General features: G+C 42.4%; 1 protein-coding gene across 1 annotated transcript; it reads right to left on the reverse strand.

Annotated features, from left to right (window-relative positions):
* Positions 1-865: 865 nt before the first annotated feature.
* On the reverse strand, positions 866-6,972 carry gdf6a (growth differentiation factor 6a). The gene is made up of 2 exons (XM_034103190.1): positions 6,550-6,972; positions 866-2,599 (listed from the first exon to the last, which is right to left on the reverse strand). The coding sequence occupies exons 1-2, from the start codon at positions 6,908-6,910 to the stop codon at positions 1,668-1,670; spliced, it is 1,293 nt and encodes a 430-aa protein (XP_033959081.1). The 5' UTR covers positions 6,911-6,972; the 3' UTR covers positions 866-1,667.
* Between the last annotated feature and the right edge of the window lie 9,224 nt (positions 6,973-16,196).

Here is a 16,196-nt window from a genome sequence, read left to right on the forward strand (position 1 = left end):
CAGCAAATTCAAAAGTATGTGTTAACTTGGACATCTCTTCCCAAATCAAAACAGTGTAGTTAATGTGTAATGTCATTAAGTGTAGTCTTAAACTGCTCCAAAAACAATGGGTTGTTAATGGTGTTAGAGATTATCATAAGAGGAACCGGGGAACGTTATAAAAGGAAATGTTCGGTTTCAGAACTAAGAACTCTACAATATCAGTGTTTTTTATAGACAAATTTAAAAGAAAATGAGGTAGAAAGGTTTAAACTTAAGAACGAAAAGATATAAAATTATCAAACCTTCATTCAATTTTCATCTTATTTAGTTAATTTATTTTTAAAAACATAGTTTCTTGGCCTCTTAATCCCTCGTAAATAAATGCCCCAAATATTAGTATTTATTTTGTTGCTTTTTATGGAAGAGGCATATAGCCTACTCTTGAAAGAACACTACAAAATAAATGCTTAACACGGTTGCAAAGTAGCATTAATCATCAAAATTACCAGACTGTTAGAGTTTGTTTTGAATTTTATTTGTACAGTAATGGTGTGGAATATTATCCAGTAATATATGTATATAAATGATCTTATATATCATTGTAAAAGCTCTTTACACTCTAACTGAATGCACCTCAAAACTCAGATCCTATATGTAATTATGAGGTAGACATAATAATGGTATTTTCCACCCTCTGCAAAAAAAAATATCGAATACACCTTAAATTACTCTTATCAACGTAAGAAATATATGATTATCATGGAACTCTGTACATCACAAATAATAAAATAATAATAGAATAGAAATTATACCGATTTGAGTGCATTTTGTATATTTACAAAGAAATGCCGCGTTCTCATTTCTTCAATCGTTGCACTTTGTAAAGTTTTCGACTGTACAAAATATTTACAGCTCAAAAAAGGAAAAAAATGAACAGCAGTGCATTCAAAGCTAATGTGCATTTAAATATTGTCTCGTTCTGAGTCTTTATTTCTTATAATTCCGTCCTTATCAGACGAACTCTCGCTGACCGCGGGTCCTCAGTCAGTTGTGGAAGTGCATTTCCCTAAAGATGCAGACTTTTGCGCAAAAAAGTTCGCCTCAGTATGTGTGCTTTTTTACTTTCTACTTTTTTTCTACTTTCTACAACAGGCACAATGTCTGATTCTGTGTCCTTTTCCTGGTCTCGTGTAAGGCAAAACAAATCTCTTGAAGGCACCACCATCTTATCTCCTCTCCTCGGACCAGTCTGTGTGTGTGAGAGTGTGTGTTTGGTAGACCCTTTTATTGGAAAACAGGCACTTCCTCGGGGTCTGTAATGACTCCAGCTAGACGGTGGCAATTACGGCCTGGATGCACATACCCAAAGAGTCCGGCCTGGCATGCAGGATCACACGGCAGAGCTGCGAACAAAGCGCGGAGCCCACTGTCCCCTGGCCCCGGCACGAACAGGTGCACAGTCAATGGGCTCCCATCCCGCCTTGTACTCATCCCGTGTGCCATATGGACACGTCTCTGGGAAACAAAAGCCTGTTGATAACTCGCGGATGGGAACCAAGGCACGTTAAGGCAGTGAATGATTGTGACTGTACTGAATAAATAGCAGATATCGCCTCTGTGTGCATCCCTTTTGACTTTCTCTTCAACCTGGGACCCATCTTTTTGAAGTGTTTATCTAGCGAGCGCTACCTGCACCCGCACTGCTCCACCACCATGTCCTCGTACTGTTTGTACACCACGTTATTGCCCGAGTCTATGTACAGGATGCTGATGGGGCTGAGTTTGGTGGGCACGCAGCAGCTCGGCGGGGTGCTGTTGGGGTCCATGGAGTTCATGAGCGTCTGTATGATGGCGTGGTTGGTGGGCTCCAGGTGAGACCTCAGGGGGAAGTCGCACACCCCCTCGCAGTGGTACGCCTCGTAATCCAGAGGCGCGATGATCCAATCGTCCCACCCGAGCTCCTTGAAATTCACGTGCAGCGCCTTTTTGCTGCACCGGGATTTGGATTTCTTGCCGTGCCTCTTCCCGTGCCGGTTGCTGAGCGCGGTCCTCCTCCGCCGCCGGGGCCCGTCTCCTCTCACCCCCAGCAAGGACGCTCTTTTCTCCACTACTTCCTCCTCGATCTCCCCCCGCGACTTGATCTTCTCCTTCATCTCGTTGAACAGGTTCTCCCTCTTCTTGGAGCGCGTGTAGGCCACCAGGATGGCCTTCTCCTGTTGGGGCCGGCCCCGCCTGCCCAGACCCAGCTGCCTCAGGTCCACCTCGGTGTCCGTTTTGCGCAACGTGACGCGCAGCTGGAAGCAGAGCTGTCCCCCCTGGTGATGCGGCTGATGGTAGTGATGCTGGTGCGCTTTGAACATATCCCACGCATCCAGGACTTCCCACCCGGCCTTGGTGGAGTCCATTGGGTCCAGGGCCCGGGAGTCCAGCAGCCTGTCCGAGCGGCAGGGGTACAGCTGGATGTCGTAGAGGCCCGCCGTCTGCAGGGAAGTCTGCAGGTCCCCGGGCCCTCTCCGGAATATCCTTAATTCCGCCCCGACCAGCTCCTCTTTGTCTGAAAGGGTTGAGACATCAAACAGATACTTTTGTCTTCGCAGAGGAGAGTGCAAAAGATCGTCTGCAAGGATAAAAAGAAGAAAATAATTGCAGTCAGATTCACTTAGGGTGTACAGTGTTCAGAGAGGATGGAGGGGGGAGCTAACATTTTCCCACAGAGGCCTTCTCTCTCTCTTGAAACAAACTACAGATGACAAGTCCTCAGTTTGCAAAAAAAGAAATCAAAGTTAACACCACTTTTATTTATTGGTATGAACTGTCAACTTATAACTTTATTATCCTTAAAAACACAGATGTTCCACTTACTTTGCCTTAATTTGATTAAATGCTAATGTGATGCACTTGAGTATAAATACGTTAATTATGTATAATGCTAAATGAGGGTTTAGTTTACACAGCTTGCTTCTATATGCTTCCTCTCTAAAATTGTACTTCCTTCATTTCATTTCATGCACATTTGTTGCACATGTAATATTGCAATGCTAAGCACACATGACATATACAGGGATATATCTACTCTTGCTCGTTCCACAAAGTGTATATATATTTCTGTATCCACCTGCAATTTTAGCGCCAAGATTCGTTTTTGATTCCGCATTGACAATAATCCAATACAATCTGGCGACATTTGAATGCAACGCCACTTTTAACCAAAGCCAGCCTGTTTTAATGAAAATACTTCTGCTTTCATTTCACGTGATGACAGATTGATGATGAATTTCCAGCTCTTTGACAGAGTGGAAGTAAACTTTGTACTTCTTTACAAAGTCTCTTAAATAGCAGCAGCAGGCAGAACATTACAAATGTGGTGAATTTCCAGAGATGTATAGCAAAGAAAGAGAGAAAGAAAGAAAAAAACAACAACAAGGGGAAGGCCCTTGGGTGCTGCCAGACACAACAGACCAAAGGCGACATACTGTACACTCAAGGGAACAATACACAATTAATGCATTATTCCCTGCGGGGCACCAGCAGGCCTGCGAATATTCCATCAGAGAGACATGAATATAACACTGTGGATCAAAAGCGTTTACAAAACACGTTAGAAACTGCTTTTTAACTAAGAAGTGGTGATTTTTTTTACATTTTTTGTATCGAAATCATTTAGGTTTAGCAGGTTCAGCTTGCAGTTTATTAAAGTATAAATTAACATTTATAGGATTTTGCTGCCGTTAATATCCAATAAAACGAGTTATTTTACCCATTATATATTCTATTTTGAAAAACACAAATATTTAACCCCTTTGTTTCATGATTAAACGCAGAATCCTTGGTAAGATTTGTCAGGGGAAATGCCATTAAATAAATAAGTAAAAAGCTTTATCAAGTTGATTTGTAAATGAATGTCACTTTTTAAATGTCCGATTTTTCAACTCATTAAAACCCAGGGGTTAAACCTCAAAAGCCTAAAAGATAGTTGATGTGTGGTCTATTTTCCTGCAAAATAAAAACATGTTGTCTCGCCTTACTGTCTCCATTTCATCTAAACGTTAAGATACATATATAAAATAAAAGTGGCATGCCTACATCTGAACCACCCTGTGATATAATTTGTAGGACTCTCTCTAAAGAGATATGAGAATGTAGTTGTCAGTTTCCCTCCATGAACCCTGCAGAGTTCCAACAGTAAAAGCAGATTGAAACCTCGTGCTCCTTTCAGTGACTTCGCGCGTATGGTCTGCATTAGGATTCTTCTTTCCTTTTTTATAAGACCTCAAACAAATCGAATGCAAGTTCACCAAATAATTAACAGTTCTGAATTCCCAACTTCCTCATTAAAGCACTTCCCCTCTTAAATTTCATCCCATCCTGCCAACGACAACATTCGCCTCCAAACTGCACGGAGCGACTGACACACTGCTGGAATTATTGAGAGATATTCGTGTTGACAGTTTAAAAAAATGTCGAGGGTTTTTCTTAATTTCATTATTATGTAAAAAAAAAAAAGAAAAGCCAATTTTTTCCATTACGCGTAAGATGCTTGACGCTGGATAATTGGGAGAGAGAAACGCGGTGGACTTCTTTATTGCGGGGGTTAAACCGACATCCTGTGCGCTCTTGTTTGACCTTGTTGCTTGTATTTGAACAAATGCAAAACATGTTTTTTGCCGTCTAACACAGAGAAAGAGAGAGAGAGGGGACTGGGCTGCACCATCTGCGCTTTAATGAGTTACCCAAAGTGCCAAAACTAATTTTCATATTTTTTTTTTTTCTGATCTTGCCATTTTCTCTGACCCCCAGGAAACACCCCTGCCTGGTTTTATAAGCACATTTTGTCTTCCTACACAACGTGTGAAAGCCATAGAATTCATAGATCATAGGTGCACTGCGTAAAACCTGTCCCCGCGTGGATGAATAATGCGTAAAACCTGTTACTTCTTTACGCCTCAGGAGACCCATGTGCATTTCTTTTTTTCCCTGATGGAGGAGATTTAAATAACAAGCTGAGGTTCATTCTGCAGGTTAATGCAATGCAACACTTAGGGGATGCTGGGAGGAATCCCAAAAGAAACCAAAAGAAGTTTGAGCTGAGAGAACGGGAAGAAAAATAATTTTCCGTAATTAAAGTGGCGGTCGCAAAGGGAGGTTCCGCAGTTAGAAAATTAAAAAAATGTACCACTTCACAGCAAAGGAAGTGCTCTTTCTTTTTTTTCTCTTCCTCTTCGTTTTGTTGGTGATGTGCCCATCGTGGCCGGGCTGGGTCATTATGGGAGAATAGACAGTGTTTGATATGTTATGACATGAACACTCAATTAGATCACCGAGTTCAAATACTCCAATCAGCCGTTCGATGCCAAGCAGCTCTCAGAGGGTCCAGCTCTGGGTCAGAGTCAGTGACACATCACATCAGAATCACGGGAGAAAGTGAGGCGTTTTCATATCAAATGTGTTCACACTGCAAGAAGTGGCCACACGAAAGAGTCTTTTAGCTTTAAAACTCTGAAAAAGACAGCCAAAATCAATGCAGTTTTGTAGCAAAATGTCACAAAAGTTCAATAAGAAGAACTTCACTAGCAAAAATCCTAAAAACATGTTTTTATCAGTCTATGCACTCTCAACGCAACACGTTGCCAGATAATATGATTTTAGCGCTAAATAAATCCTAATTTGGATATTTTTTGCAGTGTTTCGGACCTGAGGGAACGCAAACAAAGATAGCTTTTATTTCTCCTGCAAAGATTAACTCGGTTTATGTCCCCCTGTGTGTGCTGGATGTGTTTGTGTTTATCAGATTGTGTTTGTCCTCGCAGGCCAGTCTAATCACTTGGTTACACATGTTAACTGATCCAAACACCTGCTTCTCACACCGCCCGAGCCGCTGTGCCACGGCAACCAGCTCCCTTTGTGCGGCACAAATTGGCCAAAGTGGGCCCAAAGTGGGCACCATGATGGCAACAGATTGTATTTTTTAACATTGGCAGGATTACGGTTAGTTAGTTTCAGTTTGTGTTGAAAAAATATGGCTAATTTAAAAGGTTACATTTAAAAAGAAATCGAAAAATGATACACCATGGTGTTTTATTATAAATAAATAAATGTTTCCTATGCATTTTCGTGGAGTTTGAGAGCAGAGTAGTTATTGCTGCAGCCTGCGCTGACAGTGATTTACAGCCTTCATTTAGAGAGCGCCTTAATTAGTGTTTTACTGTCGTGTTACCCTGGGGTTAATTTAAGCGTAATATAAGTTAATACTCGGCAAAGTGACATGTTTCGGCGGCTTTGCGGAATAAAAGTTACCCATACTATAACAAAGCTTATCATGGACAACATATGAGACTGAAGTTTTCAAAAGTTTGTTTTTTGAAACAATAATTTTTAGGATTTGTTGATATTTTATGCGCGTAAAAGTGCACATCATTTTTGCTTGATCTAAAACGTGCGTAAAAGTTGCTTTTTATAAACCTTTTAAAGCACGATCGGAGTTTATATCTATACAAAAGATTATATAAAATAAGGCCACAGAATTATGCAAAAAATGATCTGATAGAGCTGCATGTGACTGAAACCAACCTGTTCCTCTGTCCACAAAACTTGTTATGGTGTTGGCAGATTTAGAGGAGCGGAAAAAGCTTGCGTTAAGTCCGAGCTTCTCTGCAGCCGAGTATGTCCTGTATATGGACAGCATGTATTCATGCGGCACAATAGAGTCCTTTGGGTCTTCTTTGTGGTGTCCCACGATGGGGTGCGTGGACGCGAAGATGTCTTTTAGGGTTTTGGATGACCTTTGTCCGTCCCGATGAGAGATCCGGGCTCCCCTGTTCCTCCTAGGCGCAGAGGGAGAGATGATAGCAGCAGACTGGAAACACGGTATATTCCCAAGGAAAACAAGGAGCAGGCCCAGATAAAGCGTAACGAGTCGATATGCGTCCATGGCTGGGAGTCACCGGGAGATGTTGAGGAAAAACTCTTAAATTCCCGCTCAGAGCAGTTGGATTCGTGGGGGCCGCCGGAGCCGGAGATGGTGTGCGCGTCAGGGTCGGAGAACTGCTACTTTTGCGCACTCCGGTTGCACCAGAAGAAGTGCGTTTTGCGCTCTGGACTCCAAACAAGAGCGGAGACTGTTGGGCCGAGAGAAACACGCCCACATGGTCGCTCAGTGCAGGGCTTCCCAAACAATCCCATGTCACACAGCTCCAAACAGACGCGCACTACAGCCAACCGACCGCCACAACACACAGACAGCAGTGTGGGATAGTTTGTGTTGGTGATGTTTTAACAGCCGAGAGCTGAACCCATCCACACAGCCCATAGAGGATAATGGTTGATTTATTTTAGATTAAAAAATGATAACAACAAGTGAATCAAACAATGTCGGCAATATTGCCCCTTCCTTAAAGACACATTACAACTAAAATATCTGAGCAGTATTCAGCTGTTACTAAGAAGTGTATAGAGTTGACCAAAGAAGATGTATGTCAATACGATTTTCATAAAACTCAAACAGAGTTATATAGTGCTCCTTATCACAAAGTCTGTGAGGGTCTGGAAGCTTTCAAGGACACGTCAAATCAGATCAGATTAGATTAGATTTTACGCGCAGATACAGTGTTTAAAGAAACATCATGTAGCTGACTGACACATGAATTAAGAATATTTATCAAAAAGGAAATTAAATGGAATAATTATTATTAAAAAAGCAGTAGAAATGTCAGTATAGGCCTATTTGTTATATTGTGTTGAAGGGATAGAACATACATAGATAAATAAACTCGTGAGGAAAATAATGGTTGGATAATCGGAGGGAAGAGGTCTCGTGCATTTGAAGTGCGATCACAGTAAACCCAAAACATTAAACCTTGATGTTTTGACTAATTTAAATTCATCACATTGTTTTAAATAACAGCAGTGCCCTCTAGTGGACATTGTCATTTCTTACAACTCAATGAAAATCGCCGATAAAACGAGGACAAAATGCTGCATTCACGTCCCCTGGGAAACTCTGGTTGCAGGACTCTGATGTGTACATGTATCTCTGTGAACTCACGCCATATATATCAGTCTCCGTTACGCTTTGTTTGTATTCCTTATTGGCGAAGCATGTCATTGTTTGCACCACATACACGCTTTTGGTATGCATTTCTAGTTCACATGCAGGAAAATATATGTAGGCTAGTTATATAGGCTAATAACGAAACAAGCAATGTCATGATTTAAAACCATTTATTGAACGTGTTATATCTACTGGTAAACAGACAGTTTGTTATTGATGCAAGGTGGCTGAATTGGCCCCGCCCGCCTGTAAACAAACATATTAATTGGTGCCGCTAACGATCTCTTTGTTGCTCAAAACTATGACTCACAATAAGTGTAGTTTAACGAATAAAGTTTGCTAAGATAATAACAAATACTTACCAGAATAACATACTAAACACTTGCTCTCCTGTCTCTAGCCCCACCGTCCGTCGCTGAAAAGAATCCCCGGGGTAACAACATGAGAGGCTTCTCAATTCTTAAATGTCCCCTCCTCGACTCCTATCCTCGTGGGTTAGTCCCGCCCACATGAGATGCGAGAAGGAGGACTGAGGAGGGGAACCGAGGAGAGAGGAGGGGAAGCAGGCGGTTAGAGAAATGAGAACTCCTCTCCTCTGAGCGGTCATTTTAAAGAGACGTCCATTAATGATGACAGGAGGCACAGCAGCCCTCTGTCTGATGGACAGATATGTTCATGACGACTTATATATTTACTTTGATTCATTCACACAGGGGCGGACAGGGGGGAAAAAGTGGCCCGGGGATTAATTGACAGACAGGCCCACTTAATGCGCGGCATGTTTCGGCCGGCCGGCGACGAAAGTATGTTACTTAACAAAAAACCCTATGCATTTTATGTTATTTTGGACAATTATTCACATTACCTGAGCCCTTGTGTTGCCTAGAGCAAAATAGTTACGGCATATATTTAGTGATTTTAATGTTAACAGATCATTGATGCAATAACATTTTGACCCAATTTGCCTGACTTGACACATGGAATAAAACATGGGCGTAGAAAGCATCCTAAATGTGGGTGAGACAATTTAACAGGGGGTGTGGGCAGGTGGTGGACCTCACCTCCTCTAGGGGGGTCCGGGGGCAATCTGGTCCATTTTGAGAGCAAAATTAGGGACTAAATCTATGGCAGTCAGTAGGGGCTTGGACTGTGAGCCGTAGGGTCGCCGGTTCAAGTCCCCGACTAGACCTGTGTGGACTTCTACTTGGAGAGGTCCCAGTTCACCTCCTGCCGTGGTGCCCTTGAGCAAGGCACCAGACATCCCCCTTCCCCCCTCACTCCCATTGCTCCGCGGGCGCTGTACAATAGCTGCCCACTGCTCCTTGTCCTAGACTCCTGGTACTAGGATGGGTTAAAAGCAGAGAACACATTTCACTGTGTGTGCTGTGTGCTCTGCATGTGTGACCATTAAGGAGGGTTTCATCCCTCCCAATTCTTCTTCTTCTTCTTCTTCACCCATATAAAACAGAACTGTAAACAGATTAACTTTTTCTTTCAACATTTATTTGAACAGCAAGTGGAGGCAAAAGTGACTGCACCCAAAACAATAAACCTGCTAGCTAACTAGCCTAAACTCAGTAACAGAATGTGGGCAACACGTTCTTCTCCACAGCCGCGCGACCTCTGAGTCAGACATCACTTCCCCCTTTTCTATCCTACGGGTACAGCCGTACAGCCACTCCCCCTGAACCCTGTTGTAACAACATAATACACTTTTTGGGGATGCAGCTTGGGATGTGAGGACATGGCTTAGAAAGGGCGTGTCGCCTTCTGTCCTGCCAGTGTTGGCAGGACATTAATTAAAATGGCGAACTCGGACTTCATTTTAAGGACATTTCGGCCAGGGGTGTAGAGCTATAGTTTAAGCACCGGATTGGCAAAACAGGAGAGTGTGTGCACCAGTCTGCCTTGATCTATGTATTCATGTCTGTGACTCTCACAGTATCTGCTGCCCGCAGCTGTTTTATAGAAGGAAAACCTCCTTCACTTCATGAAATCTCTGCAGCACCAGGAGGCAGCGGGAGGGTTAACTCAGCCTCTGAGAAGAGGAGTGCCTTTCACGCAGCGCCTTCACTGTGTTTACCTTCAGAATCATTAGAAAGGCTAAAGAGCGGTCTGGCTGATGTGTTTTAACCACACACACCTCTACACACTGTTACAACCCACCTCCCTACTTAATAGTACTGGCTCGTGAGGCAGTCCGCAACATAAAACAAAAATACACAACACGTAGGCACTGAACTGTGATCGTACATTTATTGCCACAATCATAAAACATTACACTGGAGGACAGGTAAAACAAACAAAGACGGAAGGGACTTGGGCCAACCACACCACGGGCCGTAGGATCCAGAGCCTTCCTCCGCTAACGGGAGAAATAAAGCCGCGAAAACCTAATACTAACACATCCTCCAGGAAACACAACAAAAAGGCAAAAGAGCTCTGACACAGCAGAGACATCCGGAGTAGTGATCGGCCTCCTCCTTCTCCTTCAGTCTCCTCTTTTATGCTCGGCTGATTGGCAACTGGGAACACCTGCGCCGAGCTCGGCTGAGTGGCAACTGGGAACACATGGGGAAGGTGGAGCCAGGTGTACCTGCACAGCAGAGAGAACAAAGAAGACAACAAAAGGGGGGGAGTACGTAACACCCCCACCATGAGTTAGTGACAGATTTACGAACAGCCCCGAGGCTTATCGTACCTGTTTTACCACCCTCACGCCATAATGGCAGGTCCCTGATCGGTCCGTCCAACTCCGTAGCCGTAAAACTGTCAGACAGATCACCATCACTAACGTCAACTCCACTCTTTGACTTTGCGCGGGTGACTGCAACCGTATTCACCCCCGGTTTAACGAGCACTCTGCCACCGGCTAAATCATTCCCCAAGACCAAATCTACCCCTTCAATGGGAAAACATGGCCGAACCCCGACAGTTACCGGACCTGTCACCAGATCTGACTCAAGATGAATATTATGCAATGGCGAACCCACACACTGCATACCAAACCCCCTCACAAGAACACCCGAACCCACAGCAGACTCCTTAGAGAGGGGCAACACACCCCTCATCATAAAGGATTGCGAAGCTTCTGTATCCCTCAAAATGGTCACTGGAACTCTGTTGCTCTTCCCCGGTAAAGACACCATTCCCTTCATGAGAAACGGAGCAAAAACGTCCAGTTCTGATTTGAGAGACCCTGGCTTTGATGTACTCACCAAAGCGATCGTCTTTACATGCTTATTTTCATCCCGCAAAACATAGCAATTCTCAACAATATGACCTCTTTTCTTGCAGTAATAATGACACACTAGCCTATCCGTAGATCCCCAATTCACCTCTCCCGGTTTTTCCTCAGCAACTCTTGGCCTGCTGGACTGCCATGGCACTTTAGTGAAGACTGGGGTTTCTCTAATATTATTGTCCACAAACCCGGCCTGTGCCCTAGTCTTCTCACCGTAGACAGTCTTGTGAGTACGCGCAAATTCGTCAGCCAAAACCGCAGCATCAAACAGTTTCACCGGTTTTTGCTCATTGAGGTATGTGGCTACTGTGTAAGGCAAACAGTTTTTAAATTCTTCCATGAGCACTAATGTTTTTAGGTCCTCTAGAGACTTTGTCCCCGTCGATGAGCACCATCGCTCAAACAGAACCTCTTTCTCACGGGCGAATTCCACATACGCTTGACAATCTTGTCTTTTCAAACCACGAAACTTTTGACGGTATGCCTCAGGCTCCAGCTCATAAGCGCGCAGAATTGTAGCTTTCACCCGTTCATAATACCGGCTAACCTCCTCCGATAACGCAGTACACCTCTTGCGCTTTACCCGCGAGAACGCACTGCAGCATAATAGTCCACATGTTCCCAGGCCATTTAAACGTTGTTGCTACACGCTCAAACAGGACAAAATAGCTATCAACGTCTTTTTCGTTAAACACTGGGATAAACCGAGTATACTTACCTACGTCAAAATCCAACCTGATCTCACCAGAATGCGTGACTCCACCACGACTTCTTAACACCACAATGCGTGGTGGAGTCACGAACTTTGTTACATTTGCGTGTCTGCACCACGCAAACAACCCCAATGTAAAGTGAATGAGGCTCCTTTGTCGTGGTGCACACACGCATTTCTACCACATCCTGCAGTGAGCTTTTATTCTATAAAACGTTTTTAAAATCTACTTTATAGCTTGTAGTAACTCACGGGAGGCTTCTTTTATTTTATTTGTATTCATAATAATTTTATTTTTTGTCAGAATGTATTATGGTGCATTAGTTACGAATTTTTGTTCTCAAAAAACAGTGCATTGTGTGTAATACAACTGTGATTTGTATTACATTAGTTAGTTTTTAAGGAAGGCCAGAGCTTCAGCTGTGTCAAATAGATTGTTCCCTTTAGTTAACGTTTTTTAAAAGAACATTATATTCCGATTTGATCATGTCCCCTTTATTGTATTACGGAGAGCAATGTGAGCGTCCATTCCCATTGGATAACGGAGGATTTTACACCCGGAAGTAAGCATTCTCTTTACTGTCGATTGATTTTACAGTGCTATCTGCACTACTCATCGACTAAAAAACACCAGATTATGCTTGTTGATTACACAACATTGATTGGTTTAAATTGTGTACAATGCTTTTGTAATTTCCCCCTTCGATTCGGAGAAACAAATATTTGTTCAGTTTAGGATGGCCGAAGACACTACACTACCCAGAATCCTCAGCTATTGTTCCGCGTTGCCTCAAGCTCTGTGATTGGTTGACCTCCAACTGCATTCCAAATGAAAAAAAACGTTTCGTAAAAGATAAATCATACTTTATTCAGCAGTGCTTGCTTTACTCTTTAAAAGTCATCACATGAATGCATTGTAATAAATGGTTTGGCTGCATTAAATATTACACATCTATCGTAGCTCTGTATTTGTATTTATCTACAGAGATCGGGCTCAGAATAGACCGGAAACTATTATTTTACCGTTCTGTTTTAATTTCACAATAAAGTTAGTAGTAATAGTTTGTTTTGATATTATTGTTTTTTATTAACTATTAAACCGCTGGTTCATGTTAAGACCATCTTTTCTGTGTTGCTGTGGGTTTTTTCCATCGCTTTTGTGTTACAAATATCAAAACAGTAACTAAATATATCCGTCGTAAACTAAACCAGAAACAGCAGTATATTTTATTAACACTGTAAACTTGACAGATTTTTAACCCAAACCACCTACTGGTTAAAGCACGTTATTACACGTTTAGAGTAATATTGAAATCTTGAAAAGGGATGTCCAAAATAGCAATTATATACAGTTTTGTAGAGAATAACGAGTAATGAATATACTTTATAGGGATCTGCAGATACATATTTAGCCTTCTCAAGCACCAACAATCATTACATTACATTACATTGCATTTAGCTGACGCTTTTATCCAAAGCGACTTGCAATAAGTGCGTTCGACCAACAAAATACAACCTTGAAGAAAACAGAATCATAAAGTACATCAGGTTTCATAGAGCCAAAACATTTCAAGTGCTACTCAACTGGCTTTAGATAAGCCAGTCCTCCAATCAAATATCTCTCCTGATTGTTGGCACTTGACAATCACCTTCCCTGAATTTTACTCAGGTGTAACTAAAGTCTGCTTTAAGGGTTGTTTATATTTCACATCATTAATCAGAATCTGTAAAGTAACTAAAATAAATGTAGTGGAGTAAAAATACCAGGTTAACCTTAAAGAAAGCCCTCAGGATTATAAAAGACCCCCCATCACCCCAGCCACAAACTGTTCTGTCTGCTGCCATCTGGCACAACAGCCGCATTCTAGGAGAGGATGTGGCTGTTGTGGAGGACTATAGTACCTGGGAGTGCACTTATGGGCTGAACTGGAGGATCAACACTGACGCTGTGTACAAGAAGGGGATGAGCAGACTCTATGTTCTGAGGAAGCTGAGATCCTTCCACGTGTGCAGCAAGATGCTGGAGATCTTCTAGTCTGTTGTGGCCAGTGCACTCTTCTTTGCTGCGGTCTGCTGGGGGGGCAGCATCAGAGCCGGTGACACCAGCAGGATCAATAAACTGATCAGGAAAGCTGGGTCTGTCATCGGCATCAAGCTGGACCCCTTTGAAGCTGTGGTGGAGAGGAGGACACTGAACAGGCTGTTGTCCATGATGGATAACCCACCCATCCTCTCCACCTGCAGCTGGACAGTCAACGGAGCTCCTTCTCCAACAGACTGCTGCAGCTCCGCTGTCACAAGGACCGATACAGGAACACATTCCTGCCCACTGCCATAACTCTGTACAATAAATCACCTCTGGCTGGAAGAGAACTCTCTGCTCCATAGTTTCTCTAATACAACCTCGCTGTACATTGTACACATATATAATCTGTTCAATATTTGACATTCCATATTCCATTGTCATATATTTTTGAATATGTATATTTGCATATATAATATCTACATGTATGTTTTCTATTTCAACACGTATATTTTCTATTTTCTTTTCTTTTCTTTCTATTCTTATTTATTTGTGGTTTTGTTTTATTGTAAAATGCCTTTTATGCTGCTGCAACAAAAACAATGTCCCAAATTGGGATCAATAAAGTACCATCTTATCTTATCTTATCTTACATCCGGACTAAAACCACCAGACTCAGGGACAGTTTCATCCCACAGGCCATAACACCTGAACTTTGAAATAACATCCATAACATTCATCTGGCTGCTACTTAGAAATGATTTGTCTAATATATCATATATTCCAATCACTTGTATAGACTCTTATTGCACTATTTCACTTTTTACTATTTTTCTTTTTGTATTGACTTGCACTATTTTTTCTGTTTATCTGTTTTATTGTGTTGCACTGTTGGAGGAGCCTGTGACCTAAGGGGGGGGGGTTTGAATAGTGTGCCGTAGATGGGTTTCATTCCATTCCAAAATGCTGTTTGTCACTCAGCGTAAACTTCAACATCCAATCACAGAGCTTGAGGACAAACCACGGGGTTTGTCAAGCAAAGCACATGGTGTAGTCCCAAACGATAGCTGAGGATTCTGGGTAGTGTAGTGTCTTCGGCCATCCTAAACTGAACACATATTTGTTTCTCCGAATCGAAGGGGGAAATTACAAAAGCATTGTACACAATTTAAACCAATCAATGTTGTGTAATCAACAAGGATAATCTGGTGTTTTTTAGTCGATGAGTAGTGCAGATAGCACTGTAAAATCAATCGACAGTAAAGAGAATGCTTACTTCCGGGTGTAAAATCCTCCGTTATCCAATGGGAATGGACGCTCACATTGCTCTCCGTAATACAATAAAGGGGACATGATCAAATCGGAATATAATGTTCTTTTAAAAAACGTTAACTAAAGGAAACAATCTATTTGACACAGCTGAAGCTCTGGCCTTCCTTAAAAACTAACTAATGTAATACAAATCACAGTTGTATTACACACAATGCACTGTTTTTTGAGAACAAAAATTCGTAACTAATGCACCATAATACATTGACAAAAAAATTATTATGAATACAAATAAAATAAAAGAAGCCTCCCGTGAGTTACTACAAGCTATAAAGTAGATTTTAAAAACGTTTTATAGAATATAAGCTCACTGCAGGACGTGGTAGAAATGCGTGTGTGCACCACGACAAAGGAGCCTCATTCACTTTACATTGGGGTTGTTTGCGTGGTGCAGACACGCAAATGTAACAAAGTTCGTGACTCCACCACGCATTGTGGTGTTAAGAAGTCGTGGTGGAGTCACGCATTCTGGTGAGATCAGGTTGTCAAAATCATGAGGTTGCGCAGACCCCAACTGCTGAGTCTGGTGAGACGTCAGCTCCAGCTCCCTCAAACGTAACTCCGCCTCATACTTCCTCAATTCGAGATTACAGGCGATCTCCTTCTCTCTCAGTCTGTTATCACTCTCCTTCTCTCTAACCATCAGCTTGCGCAGCTCTAGCTGAAGCTGAAGGTCGCTCACTTTCTGAGAGATCTCTGTCCCGTCGTCCATGGGAACGTCTACTTCCTCCTCTGACAATACCTCCTGATCTATAAGCCCAGCCAACAGCTGTCCCTTAATGATTTGTTTCTTGTTCTACTTATTGACTACAATGACAAATTTGCCTGCGATCAGACCAAGCTGCCTCCAACTTCCCCC

This window comes from Pseudochaenichthys georgianus, chromosome 16 (genome assembly GCF_902827115.2).
Source record: "Pseudochaenichthys georgianus chromosome 16, fPseGeo1.2, whole genome shotgun sequence".
Classification (NCBI taxonomy): Eukaryota; Metazoa; Chordata; class Actinopteri; order Perciformes; family Channichthyidae; genus Pseudochaenichthys; species Pseudochaenichthys georgianus.